Genomic DNA, 13756 nt, shown 5'->3' with positions numbered 1-13756 from the left:
TAATAAAAGCTAGGATAGTGTACACTCTCCATCCAGTTTACTTACTTTCCAAATAAGAAAATGATATGACACAAAAACAGCTAATTTATCTTGGATGGGGTCATTGAGACTTGTTTGTTGCATGTACCTTAACAGAGATGAGTAGTTTTCAACCAAGTATTTAGTAGTAGTAATCTTATATTCCATTGTTTTGGGTAATGAAGGCTTGGGGGAAGGCCTTTGAGTAATGAAGGCAAAGGAATCCTTCATGTTCAAGAACTTAAACTACTTCTTTGAGAGATTGCTCATGTGCATTCCAATAGGTGTGCTTGCAGCGCATGCACTATCGTTGGAAGGTTTTTTCCCCAGCGGTACCCGTTGGGTCAGCTATGGAATGACACCTTCGTGGCAGTGTATATAGGTCCCTGCCGACCCGCCGCCTTCTCTGTTCCTTCTTACTGCAAGTGACAGCATTTGGCAGCATGTGACCTCCAGAAGAAGAAAGGGGAGCATCCATGTACCAGCAACGCAGATACAGGTAAGTAACCGTTTTCATGTTCTCTCCACAGGTACTAGTGCGGAGGGTGGACTAGATGATACATCTGAGGGAAGGGAACAAGATTGGAAGGCATGAGATGCACTGTCCTAGGGTTGGGCGTTCCACGACCACCACTCCTAAGAGAAGGAGGCAGGTGGTGGTGGTCGGGGACTCTCTCCTCAGGGGGGCTGAGTCATCTATCTGCCACCTTGACCGAGAAAACTGAGAAGTCTACTGCTTGCCAGGAGCTAGGATTCACGATGTGACTGAGAGACTGCCGAGACTCATCAAGCCCCCTGATCGCTACCCCTTCCTGCTTCTCCAGGTGGGCACCAATGATACTGCCAAGAATGACCTTGAGCAGATCACTGCAGACTATGTGGCTCTGGGAAGAAGGATAAAGGAGTTTGAGGCGCATGTGGTCTTCTCATCCATCCTCCCCGTGGAAGGAAAAGGCCTGGGTAGAGACCGTCGAATCGTGAAGGTCAACGAATGGCTACGCAGGTGGTGTCGGAGAGAAGGCTTTGGATTCTTTGACCATGGGATGGTGCTCCAAGAAGGAGGAGTGCTAGCCAGAGACAGGCTCCATCTAACGAAGAGAGGGAAGAGCATCTTCGCAAGCAGGCTGGCTAACCTAGTGAGGAGGGCTTTAAACTAGGTTCACCGGGGGAAGGAGACCAAAGCCCTGAGGTAAGTGGGGAAGTGGGATACTGGGAGGAAGCACGAGCAGGAGCAGGCAAGAGGGCAGGGCTCCTGCCTCATACTGAGAATGAGGGGCGATCAGCAGGTTATCTCAAGTGCTTATATATGAATGCACAAACCCTTGGAAACAAGCAGGGAGAACTGGAAGTCCTGGCACAGTCAAGGAATTATGACGTGATTGGAATAACAGAGACTTGGTGGGATAACTCGCATGACTGGAGTACTGTCATGGATGGATATAAACTGTTCAGGAAGGACAGGCAGGGCAGAAAAGGTGAGGGAGTTGCACTGTATGTAAGGGAGCAGTATGACTGCTCAGAGCTCAAGTATGAAACTGCAGAAAAACCTGAGTGTCTCTGGATTAAGTTTAGAAGTGTAAGCAACAAGGGTGATGTCATGGTGGGAGTCTGCTATAGATGGGGATGAGGATGAGGAAGGGGATGAGGTGGACGAGGCTTTCTTCTGGCAACTCACAGAAGTTACTAGATCGCAGGCTCTGATTCTCATGGGAGACTTGAATCACCCTGATATCTACTGGGTGAGCAATACAGTGGTGCACAGACAATCCAGGAAGTTTTTGGAAAGTGTAGGGGACAATTTCCTGGTGCAAGTGCTGGAGGAACCAACTAGGGGCAGAGCTCTTCTTGACCTGCTGCTCAGAAACAGGGAAGAATTAGTAGGGGAAGCTAATGTGGATGGGAACCTGGGAGACAATGACCATGAGATGGTTGAGTCCAGGATCCTGACACAGGGAAGAAAGGAGAGCAGCAAAATACAGACCCTGGACTTCAGAAAAGCAGACTTTGACTCCCTCAGGGAACTGATGGGCAGGATCTCCTGGGAGAATAATATGAGGGGGAAAGGAGTTCAGGAGAGCTGGCTGTATTTTAAAGAATCCTTATTGAGGTTACAGGGACAAACCATCCCGATGTGTAGAAAGAATAGTAAATATGGCAGGCAACCAGTTTGACTTAACAGTGAAATCCTTGCTGATCTTGAACACAAAAAAGAAGCTTACCAGAAGTGGAAGATTGGACAAATGACCAGGGAAGAGTATAAAAATATTGCTCGGGCATGCAGGAGTGAAATTAGGAAGGCCAAATCACACCTGGAGTTGCAGCTAGCAAGAGATGTCAAGAGTAACAAGAAGGGTTTCTTCAGGTATGTTAGCAACAAGAAGAAAGTCAAAGAAAGTGTGGGCCCCTTAATGAATGAGGGCGGCAACCTAGTGACAGAGGATGTGGAAAAAGCTAATGTACTCAATGCTTTTTTTGCCTCTGTCTTCACGAACAAGGTCAGCTCCCAGACCACTGCACTGGGCAGCACAGCATGGGGAGGAGGTGACCAGCCCTCTGTGGAGAAAGAAGTGGTTTAGAACTATTTAGAAAAGCTGGGTGAGCACAAGTCCATGGGGCCGGATGCGCTGCATCTGAGAGTGCTAAAGGAGTAGGCGGATGTGATTGCAGAGCCATTGGCCATTAACTTTGAAAACTCATGGCCATCGGGGCAAGTCCCGGATGACTGGAAAAAGGCTAATGTAGTGCCCATCTTTAAAAAAGGGAAGAAGGAGGATTCTGGGAACTACAGGCCAGTCAGCCTCACCTCAGTCCCTGGAAAAATCATGGAGCAGGTCCTCAAGGAATCAATTCTAAAGCACTTAGAGGAGAGGAAAGTGATCAGGAACAGTCAGCATGGATTCACCAAGGGCAAGTCATGGCTGACTAATCTAATTGCCTTCTATGATGAGATAACTGGCTCTCTGGATGAGGGGAAAGTGGTGGATGTGTTGTTCCTTGACTTTAGCAAAGCTTTTGACATGGTCTCCCACAGTATTCTTGCCAGCAAGTTAAAGAAGTATGGGCTGGATGAATGGACTATAAGGTGGATAGAAAGTTGGCTAGATTGTCGGGCTCAACGAGTAGTGATCAATGGCTCCGTGTCTAGTTGGCAGCCGGTATCAAGTGGAGTGCCCCAAGGGTCGGTCCTGGGGCCGGTTTTGTTCAATATCTTCATAAATGATCTGGAGGATGGTGTGGATTGCACCCTCAGCAAGATTGCAGATGACACTAAGCTGGGAGGAGAGGTAGATATGCTGGAGGGTAGGGATAGGATACAGAGGGCCCTAGACAAATTGGAGGATTGCACCAAAAGAAATCTGATGAGTTTCAACAAGGACAAGTGCAGAGTCCTGCACTTAGGACGGAAGAATCCAATGCACCGCTACAGACAAGGGACCGAATGGCTCGGCAGCAGTTCTGCAGAAAAGGACCTAGAGGTTACAGTGGACGAGAAACTGGATATGAGTCAACAGTGTGCCCTTGTTGCCAAGAAGGCCAATATATGTATAAGTAGGGGCATTGCCAGCAGATTGAGGGACGTGATCGTTCCCCTCTATTCGACATTGGTGAGACCTCGTCTGGAGTACTGTGTCCGGTTTTGGGCCCCACACTACAAGAAGGATGTGGAAAAATTGGCAAGAGTCCAGCAGAGGGCAACAAAAATGATTAGGGGACTGGAACACATGACTTATGAGGAGAGGCTGAGGGAACTGGGATTGTTTAGTCTCCAGAAGAGAAGAATGAGGGGGGATTTGATAGCTGCTTTCAACTACCTGAAAGGGGGTTCCAGAGAGGATGGATCTAGACTGTTCTCAGTGGTAGCTGATGACAGAACAAGGAGTAATGGTCTCAAGTTGCAGTGGGGGAGGTTTAGGTTGGCTATTAGGAAAAACTTTTTCACTAGGAGGGTGGTGAAACACTGGAATGGGTTACCTAGAGAGGTGGTGGAATCTCCTTCCTTAGATATTTTTAAGGTCAGGCTTGACAAAGCCCTGGCTAGGATGATTTAGTTGGGAATTTGGTCCTGCTTTGAGCAGAGCATTGGACTAGATGACCTCCTGAGGTCCCTTCCCACCATGATATTCTATGATTCTATGATGGTCGTTGGAGCAGCTCAGTCTCTTGAATTCGCAAGTGCCCACCTAATGGTTCCCTTTTCTTAGTTGTAAATAGTTATTAGTTTGTAGTTAGTTGCGCTTACTCTGGGGGGCTTTCCCTCCACCTTAGTTTCCCCAGGCACAGGGGCATGCCTCAGTCGCAGGGGTTTAAGGCATGCGAGGTGTATGCAAAACCTATGCCCACAGGCGATCTGCACGTTGCTTATCTCAAGTACGTAGGAGAGGGCCATCAGACACATAAGTGCCTAATTTGCAAGAGATTTAGACCCAGGACTAAGAGCAAGACTATCATTTGAAGCTCCTCCTGAGGGAGTCAGCCCTCCGCTCCCAGCTGGCACTGGCATCATCGGTGCGCAGTGCCCTGGCCTCGGTGCGGGATGTCCTGGCACCGAGAGAGGACTCCTCCAAGGAGCACCAGCGCCGCTCCCCGACTCGTAAGGTCAGTGCTACCAGGTGGCACCGCACACAGTTCCCAGTGCTGCATAAGAAAAAGAAGGCGGACAGGGGTCGTTCCCCCATCAAGAAGCCATGAGGGGATTCCAGCGGGGTGCGTCCTCTGGTGGGACACCCATGGTCTGGACCTCAAGACCCGTCACTGTTGACTCCAACGGGAGGCCCGTTGAGTCTGGTGCTGGTGGACTCCCCAGCTCGGGAGGATTTGGGAGGTCAAGCTCTACCTCCCTCCGCACTGAATACCTATGAGGCAGCGCATGACCTCATTGCCATGACGGCGCAGTCCCCAGCCCCGCAGGTGTGAGCTCCGGCACTGCAAGTCCAGGCGCTGTCAGCGGCACCGAAGAGGGCACCGGCTGCAGTGTCTATTCCAGTGCCACATATGGCTCCGGCACCCTTTGTGACGCCGATGGTGGCACCATCCCTGGTTCATCATCACGGCAAGCCCACAATGTTATGGCGCCACTCACCATCACCCCGGTACCGCTCCCCGGCACCGTCAGGCTCCGCCCCCCGTGGTCAGGCACAGACTACTCGTCTGAGTCAGACGCTGAGGCTTCTGTGTCTCGACGCAGCCAGTACTGCTCCCGGCACTGCAGACCAGTTGACTCATTGGCACTGGCGGTCACCTGGCCAGCCCAGTACAATGGCCCTTTTGGACTCCTTGGGTCTACCATCAGGGTCAGGGCTCCAGGCTTCCACACCCCGTGCCCCCTCTCAGCAACATCGCTGGCTCGCCACACCCCCAGGGCTCCTGAGGACCCTGCATGAGACAGGGACTCTGGGCTCTCATACTCAGGCGCAGCACCCGAACCCGTGCCGTCAGTCACAGGGAGGCTCCGAGGTACCTGACCCAGCCTCCAGAGAGCCAGAAGGGCAGAAAGACCCTGTCCCACAGGTCTCCTCACCAGATGGACACCAGAACCTTCTTAGTAGGGTGGCCCTAAACCTCAGTCTCCAGGCAGAGGTGGTCACGGATGAGTTGGACCCGATGGCTGACATCCTTGCCCCAGAGGGTCCATCTATGGTGGCCTTGCCCCAATAAGAACGATCCAGAGCATCACTAAGGTGCTCTGGCAGACTCCAGCCTCAATACCACCCATCACTAAAGGGGTGGAAAGACACTATTCTGTGCCTCAGAAAGCATACAAACACCTTTTCACCGACCCCCAACTGCGGACTCTGGTGGTTGATGTGGCAAATCATAAGGAGCGGCAAGGGCAGCCAGGTCCCGTGCCTCAGTCATGGAATACTAAGAAGCTGGACCTTTTTAGGCCAAAAGGTCTACTACTCGACCGGGGGGGGCTCCAGCTTTGAGTGATCAACCAGCAAGCGGTACTTAGCCGCTGTGCTTTCAATTAGTGGAGCTCGTTGGTGAAGTTCCAGGAGTTACTATAGGCTGACTTGCGCAGTGGGTTTAGTGCACTCCTTGAGGAGGGCAGGGTGGCCTCGAGAACCTTCCTCCAGGCCACATTAGACACGGCAGACTGGGCAGCTTGGACTATGGTCACTGCCACTACAATGAGGCACAGTGTGTGGCTACAGGTGTCGGGGGTACCACCTGAGGACCAGAACACAATTCAGGACCTCCGCTTTGACTGTGTAGGCCTGTTTGCCCAAAATACAGACTCTCGCCTGCACAGCCTTAAGGCCTCACGGGCGACTTCTAAGTGTTTGGGGATCCCCACCCCTGCACCCCAAAGAAAGCCTTTTAAGCCTCAGCCCCCGTCCCGTTTCTACTCTGGGCCTCCCAGACAAGACTCGTCCAAGAGATGGGGCAGAAATAATAAGAGGTGCCTACCACAGTTACCCTCCCCCCTCGCATTCTCGAGTTTCTCCATTGGTGGCTGCAGCCACAAGTGGTCTGTGTGGGAGTACCCTTTGCCAAACCCCAACCTATGCTATTCCTAGTCACGGAAGCCTCTGCGCTTGGTTGGGAAGCGCATCTGGGCAATATCAGAACCCAAGGCCTGTGGTCCCACACAGAACTATCACTGCGTATCAATGTAAGGGAGCTGAGGGCGGTTCATCTGGCATGCCAAGCATTCCAGGCCTGCCTTCAGGGCGCCTGAGTGTCGGTACTGACGGACAACACTGCAGCAATGTTCTATATAAACAAACAGGGTGGTGCTTCCTCCACTCCCCTTGCCGAGAAGCCCTTGAGCTGTGGGACTTTTGCATCACCCCCTCGATACACCCAGAGGCATTGCACCTTGGTGTGCACAACAAGCTAGCCGATCGCCTCAGCCGCTCATTTCACAGTCACAGCTGGTTCCTCAGGCCGGACATCGCGCACTCGATTTTCCAGAGGTGGCGCTTTCCCCACATATACCTATTCGCAATGCAGAGCAACAGGAAGTGCCAGCAGTTCTGCTCTTTCCTGAACCACAGCCCAGGCTCCATCACAGACGCCTTTCATGGACAAGTCACCTGCTATATGCGTTCTCCCCCCCCCCCCGGCCCCGTACACAAAGTCCTCCTCAAGACTCACCAGGACAGGGCTTTCTTGATCCTTATAGTGCCAGCATGGCCCCGCCAGCACTGGTTCACCATGTAGTTGAACCTCTCTGTGGACAGACCAGTAGCCCTTCCTGCGTGCCCGACCCTCATCACACAGGACCACGGCCGTCTACAACACCCCAACCTGGAGTCCCTCCACCTCATGCGTGGAAACTCTATGGCTGAACCCTCTTGAGCTTCAGTGTTCGGACCCAGTGAGGGAGGTCCTGCTGGGAATTAGGAAACCCTCCACTCTTGCCTCAAACCTGGCAAAGTGGAAGCACTTTTCCATTTGGTCTCTGCAGAGGGGCACCAAACCATAGCTAACCCCAATTCCCCTTGTTTTGGACTACCTGTAATACCTCAAGCAGCAAGGGTTGGCAATATCATCTCTCAGGGTACACCTGGCTGCCATTTTGGTCTTCCACCTGGGGGCAGCAGGTAGGTCAGTCTTCAGCAATCCCATGGTGGACCGGTTTCTCAAGGGCTTGGACAGACTTTATCCCCAGGTACGATGGCCCGTTCCCCAGTGGGACCTCAACCTGGTCCTTTCCGCACTCATGGGGCCCCCTTTCGAGCCCATGGCAGCCTGCTCTGTGTCCTACCTTTCCTGGAAGGTGCCCTTTCTTGTGGCCATAACCTCGGCCAGAAGGGTATCCGAGCTCAGAGTGCTGACTTCTGAGCCCTCCTATATGGTCTTTTATAAAGACCAGGTGCAGCTACGCCCTCACCCTGCGTTTCTGCCGAAGATAGTCTCCCAGTTTCATGTGAACTAAGATATATTTTTACCTATGTTCTTCCCTAAGCCTCATGCCAGTAACAGAGCGTACATATTCCATTCCCTGGACATTAGGCGTGCTCTAGCATTCTACATTGAGCGTACAAAGTCATTCCGTAAGTCACCACAGCTCTTTATTGCAATCGCAGAAAGGATGAGGGGGCTCCCAATCTTGTCCCAGCACATTTCATCATGGATCAAGTCCTGTATCAGGTCGTGCTACAACCTGGCTAAAATTCCAACCCCTCCACTTACAGCACACTCCATGACAGTACAGGCGTCATCCGTGGCATTCCTGGCGCAGGTCCCTAACCAGGACATACGCAAGGCAGCAACGTGGTCTTCCATGCACACCTTCATGTAACACTACACCATTACCAAACAGGCAAGCCTTTGGCAGGGCGGCCCTGCAGTCAGCAACCAGGTGAACTCGGACCCCTCCCCCAGGGAAACTGCTTGGAAGTCACCTATTGGAATGCACATGAGCAATCACTCGAAGAAAAAATGGTTACCTACCTCTCGTAACTGTTGTTCTTTGAGATGTGTTGCTTATGTCCATTCCAAGTCCCACCCGTCTCCCCTCTGTCGGAGTATTCTGGCAAGAAGGAACTGAGCAGGCAGTCGGTCGGCAGGGGCCTGTATTCACCACCATGAAGGCACCACTCCAGGGGTCTCCACAGCCAACCTGATGGGAATCACTAGGGGAAAAAACCTTCCAACAATCATGCACGCAGCACGCGCACACCTGTTGGAATGGACATGAGCAACACATCATGAAGAACAACAGTTACGAGTGGTAAGTAACCATTTTTTCTGCGAGGCATTCATCCATTTAGCTATGACCTGAGGATGTGTTCATTAAATTGAGACCATGCAGACCATAAGGACCTATGAACAACTTTTCTGAGTTTCCTGTAGACATGTTCGATTAAATTTGCCATTGTGGGAAGAAATAAAAATGCCTTATTTGCCTTTTAGGCCATAAATACCAAATATCCTACTTCAGTGTGTGTAATGTGGCCCTCTAATTTTTTCACCACAAGAAAAAGTGTGTTGAGATAACCTTGTCATTCAGATAGACACATCTTAGGGATGCTTTGGGGCGCTCTCCTTACTGATGTTTTGAGAACCACAAAATTTAAAAAATCCATTTTCAATAACCAGAGTTCCAAAAGGATTTTCCCTTCCCTTATTAAGTTAGCAGTTTCTTATACAATAGAGCCCAAGTTCAGCAGCATACTTCAGCATGTGCCAAAAATTTAATTGACTTAACAGGGACTGTTCACATGTTTAAACTTAAGTGTGTGCTTACATACCTTGCTGAATGAGGGCCCTGATCTCCAACTTAATGCCTCTAAGTTGAATTGACCTTTATTTCTAGAATTCAGGAAGGAATCCTTTTTAATATTATCCATCATTTTCTTATTAAATCTTCTGTAACTTACATGAAGCAAATCAGAAGACATAATTATGAATAAACTAGTCCTTCTAAGAAGCCAGTGTATGTTAAGTGCCAGGACTGAGCGGAATATTTCAATGTTGATCTGAAAGATGAAAAGATGGCAAAAGATAAGACAAGATTTTAGGCATCTGTTAATGGGAATGTCAGATAGAAATATTTCTCATTGTAAATATCTCAAATATCTCTCATTCCCCCTAATGGCATGGGAATCAATTATACCAGCATCACAGAGTAAACCAGAGCACCTTCATAGCCTATAAGTGTTTCTGTCTACATAAGTGTATAGTACCACTATATAAAATACCAAAACTGTAGTATGTACTACTTTCTTGTGACATTTATCCAAGAAATACCACCTCTGTTCAGTCTGAAACAGGCTTATGGAAAACCATTTGAATTCTCTCTTCCCCACCCCACGCCCTTTTTGGGTAAGTGTTGCAAGATCAATTTAGTCAGATATCTTCTGGGAGAGCTTGGTATCTCATGTTCTCAGTAAGAATGTCATATCTACTCATAGTTCAGCTAGACTTCCCCAACTGAGTACATTGCTATTGAATCAATGGCCATTTTTATAGTCTTTACACCTTTGTTCTCAGGCCAAGACAATTTGAATTATCTTTTCAAATAACAGTTCATGACACAGTAAATTGTGATTATTTTTGTAATTCCTCAGAACAAAAACATTGTCTTCCAAGATTTATTCTTTAAGCCATGCTGTTAGTTATGGTTCCATTATCCTCTACTATAATTTTTTTCTCTTAATCTTTGTTCCAATATTTTACTGGCTATAGAAATGTCCAGTGCTAATTGTCCAGTACCTCTCAAGTTCTCTGATTTTTCAAAACATAATTGTAAGTGCTACAAGTAGTTTGATAGCTAATTACTTAATTGTTATGTATATCCGTTATCAGCTATTAATGTTCATATTTTCTTAATATTCAGTCATCTGCTCTTAACCAACAGATTTTCTGGAATTTCCCTTTCAGCTTAATTGTTCGACTCCTCTTCCCCATGAATATTTCTAAATGCTATCTTGAGTCCACTTAATCTTCTGGGCTAGCTCTAATTCATACTATTTTTCTGTTGCCTCTTCTAGACATCACTGTGATTTTTTTATTTGGATGCCTCACTCATAAATTCCACTACAGGTTTTTCTTTTAACTTCACGTCTTTGTCTCATAAATTCACAATAGCTGGTTTTTGTTCCTTGTATTTTTCTTTTTCTGAGGAATTGAGATTTGTCATGCCTCACTTATGTGACATTCTTGAATTTTACAATTTTTATATGCTGGTGGATTTTAATAGATATCTTATTTCCCCCCAGATTTGCTTTCCTAAAACAACTGCACTGTTCTGTGAACCTATCCCTTTCTATACTGAATTCAGGTAGCTTATGGTCACTGGTTCCAAGCTTCCTTAACATTTTCCTATTCTAAATCAGTTATTCATTATTAGTAAAGTGCAGGTGTAGGGTGGCTTTTCCTCTGGCTAGAGTCTTCTTACTTTGAGTCATTAGATTGTCCTCTGTATACCTTGAAAAAATTTCTCTAGTGATGTGTGTGTGGTTGTATTTATTGTTCCAGAAGCAACTGAGTGGGATGTTTGAGACCATTGAAAGTGAAGTTTGATATTAACATCAGTATGATATTACAAACTTTAGGTATTGTTTTTTAGAGCAGTGAAGTATCTATCTTTCTTTGTCCTTTTGGTAACAACTCGTTCATTTTGTTTGTTTTTAATATAGATGCTGGCATCACCATCTACATCAGGTCAGCTGTCTCAGTTTGGGGCAAGTTTATACGGGCAACAAAGTAAGTACTCTGTTTATTATTAATATGCTTCTTTTATGATGTATGGATGTGCCATTTTTACATCTGGAGGGAGAATATGCATATTGTTTTTTCTGTTAATTACATAGGAGAGGTTGCATGTCTTTTTATGTGTGTGACCTGTGCTAGATACATTTTAGGTCTGGGTTCATAGTTTTTTATGCATTTGCCATGATTTGATGGCCTACAGTTGCTAAATAAATATCACCAGAATAGTCTATAGTTAAACACGGTATAAAGGGTATCTGTGGCTTAGCCATGACTTTTTTAAAAAAAATAAGAGGCCGAAATAAACCTAGTTTTCCGAATAATAGATACAGAATCAAGTGAATAGCTTGATTTGTAATGTGGTATTGTATACCCACAAAAGGCAAATTGATTCTCTTCTAAAAGTTGGTCATTCTTAATTCTGTCTGTAAAATGTGAGATAGTAAAGCTGGGGAAAATATTCAAGGTTAATAGTTATTTTTCCACCCTCCATTTCTTCCTTTTCTCCCTGCATCTGTTAAAAGTTTAAATTAGCAGCTGCAGAAAGACTGGTTGTGTGCTTTACAGGAGGATTTTAAGTATTTTACCACCTCCTGAGTAGACTTGATTGGAATTTTCTAGTCAATTTCCATTGGCAGCAGACACTGTATGTAAAGTATCTTCTTGGGTATTTTAGCAAGTGACTTTTTTAGCTGGACAGGGCAAGTGTATTGTCTCCTAGAAGATGCAGTCTTTCTGATACAGTATTTAATTTTTCTTTGAATAACATTCAAGCTCTTAATAGCAAGAGTGGTTGCCCCACAGATTGTTGATGAGTAACAGTGTTAGACCTACTGGTACATTCATTCCAATGATGAATTTTCTTTAAATTAATTTCTAGGCAATCTGGGAGTGAAGCTTTATTCTCATTTTTGGGGCCTTAATCTGGCATTGTTGAGCCTCTTTTAGTCTCCACTATCTTTATAGCTTGGGGCTATAGCTATTTTTGTACCTTTTTATTCATTGCAATTGTATTCATTATGCCCATTAAGTCACCCAGATGATCTAATACATTTTTCTTAACAACCTAATATTTCAATCAGTTCTGGCTGTGGTGCCTAAAGTGCAATCTATCTTAAGTGGAATCATGCTTAAAGTAGAGGGTCATACTAGAACAGGCTTCTATTTCTTCCCGAAGTCTGGAATGCCATGCTTGGGACTAGATGATGTTTAACCATTAAAATGTTTTATGGAAGAATAAAATTGAACATGCCAACATACTTAGAATTGGAGTAGTGGCATCTGCTTCATTATCCAGCTATGTATGTGCCTTGTTCTGGAATGGGATTATTGTAAATCTGAGTTTAAGAAACCCGATTTCCAGGCACAAAATTAGCTTTTTATTTTTTTCTCCAATGGTCAACTGAAGTCATTGCTATTAGAAGTATTAACATGGGAAAGTGAAAGAGAGAGAAAAATAGATTTCAGCTGTCCATCCACAAATTTACAATGAGACTTGGAGGATCAAACTCCATCTGTTTTACATATATTCAGATATAAAAAAAATATTGTATCACTGGCAATTGCAGAGGGTTTGAATTTTCACTCTGCGGGCCAGCTGAAATCTATTTTTCTCTTTCACTTTCCGCAGAGAATGCTTCCTATGTTCTGCACTGTGAGGTCAACTTCTAAATCCGTTCCTTAGAGATCTAGTTCACCACCATGCTGCCAAACCAATTGACCAGTTATGAGGAATATTTTTTTAGCTACACTGTTATACGTGCTAGTTTTGTTTCTCCGTATATATTACATGAAATTTCCTTTTTATTATATTTGGACATAATTCAGAATTTTTTTTCAAATTTAAATAGAAAAATTGATTTGTGAATCAGGAGAAAGTCGTACACAATATTTGGAAATGTCCTCAGAAAACAAAAGAGAGCATTTCTCCACAGAGTATTTTTTTGTCCCAATTGTTTTAAATACTGTGAATTTCCATTTTATTTGTCTTTCATGCTGAAATGGTTTCTTTATTTGCTATATACACCCACACATTTATGGTGAAGCATTTTTTGAACACAGTAATATTTAATGTGTAGTATGGCATTCACAATTATTTTTATTATATTAGTGGACAGTTAAAATCTCACTTTTCTCTTATTTCAGAACATTAGACTTAAATTAATTACAGATACTGAATTTCTCTGGTCAAGAAGAAGCACTTTATACTTGACAGAACAATTCTAAAAAGCATACTATTTGAAAACTAAATTATTAATATTTGTATGAAAGATGTTCGTATTGTTTTGCATAAGATGAAATAGTGTTTTCAACACAGGCCGAGTGTGTATCCGCTTATACTTTCTGAAAATGTATCTTCTAATTGAAATTTTACATAAATCTAAATGTACTATATTTAGTATAAAATCATTCTAAATTGTGTAAGTAGCCTATTCTAGAAATAGCATTTGTCTAATGTTGGGGGTGGGGGGGTCCAGTTACAACTATTACTCTTTGCCAAATACATATTTTTCTGTTTAATTATTTAGTTTTTTTTAAAAATGAGTGTGATTTTTTTTCCTACTTTCATTTT

The 13756-nt window shown here is 45.4% G+C and overlaps 1 protein-coding gene across 5 annotated transcripts in view; it reads left to right on the top strand.

The window, feature by feature from the left end:
- The window catches only part of CNOT2 (CCR4-NOT transcription complex subunit 2), a 151413-nt gene that overhangs the window by 102781 nt on the left and 34876 nt on the right, over positions 1-13756 (top strand). For all 5 annotated transcript variants that reach the window (XM_073327795.1, XM_073327792.1, XM_073327793.1 and 2 more), the window contains one exon: positions 11112-11178. In XM_073327795.1, the coding sequence (XP_073183896.1) occupies positions 11112-11178 (67 nt within the window). The remainder of the gene's footprint in view (positions 1-11111; positions 11179-13756) is intronic.

The sequence above is a fragment of the Lepidochelys kempii genome, chromosome 1 (genome assembly GCF_965140265.1).
Source record: "Lepidochelys kempii isolate rLepKem1 chromosome 1, rLepKem1.hap2, whole genome shotgun sequence".
NCBI lineage: Eukaryota > Metazoa > Chordata > Testudines > Cheloniidae > Lepidochelys > Lepidochelys kempii.
Note: the sequence above shows the minus strand (reverse complement) of the source record. Positions and strands in the feature narration are given on the sequence as shown.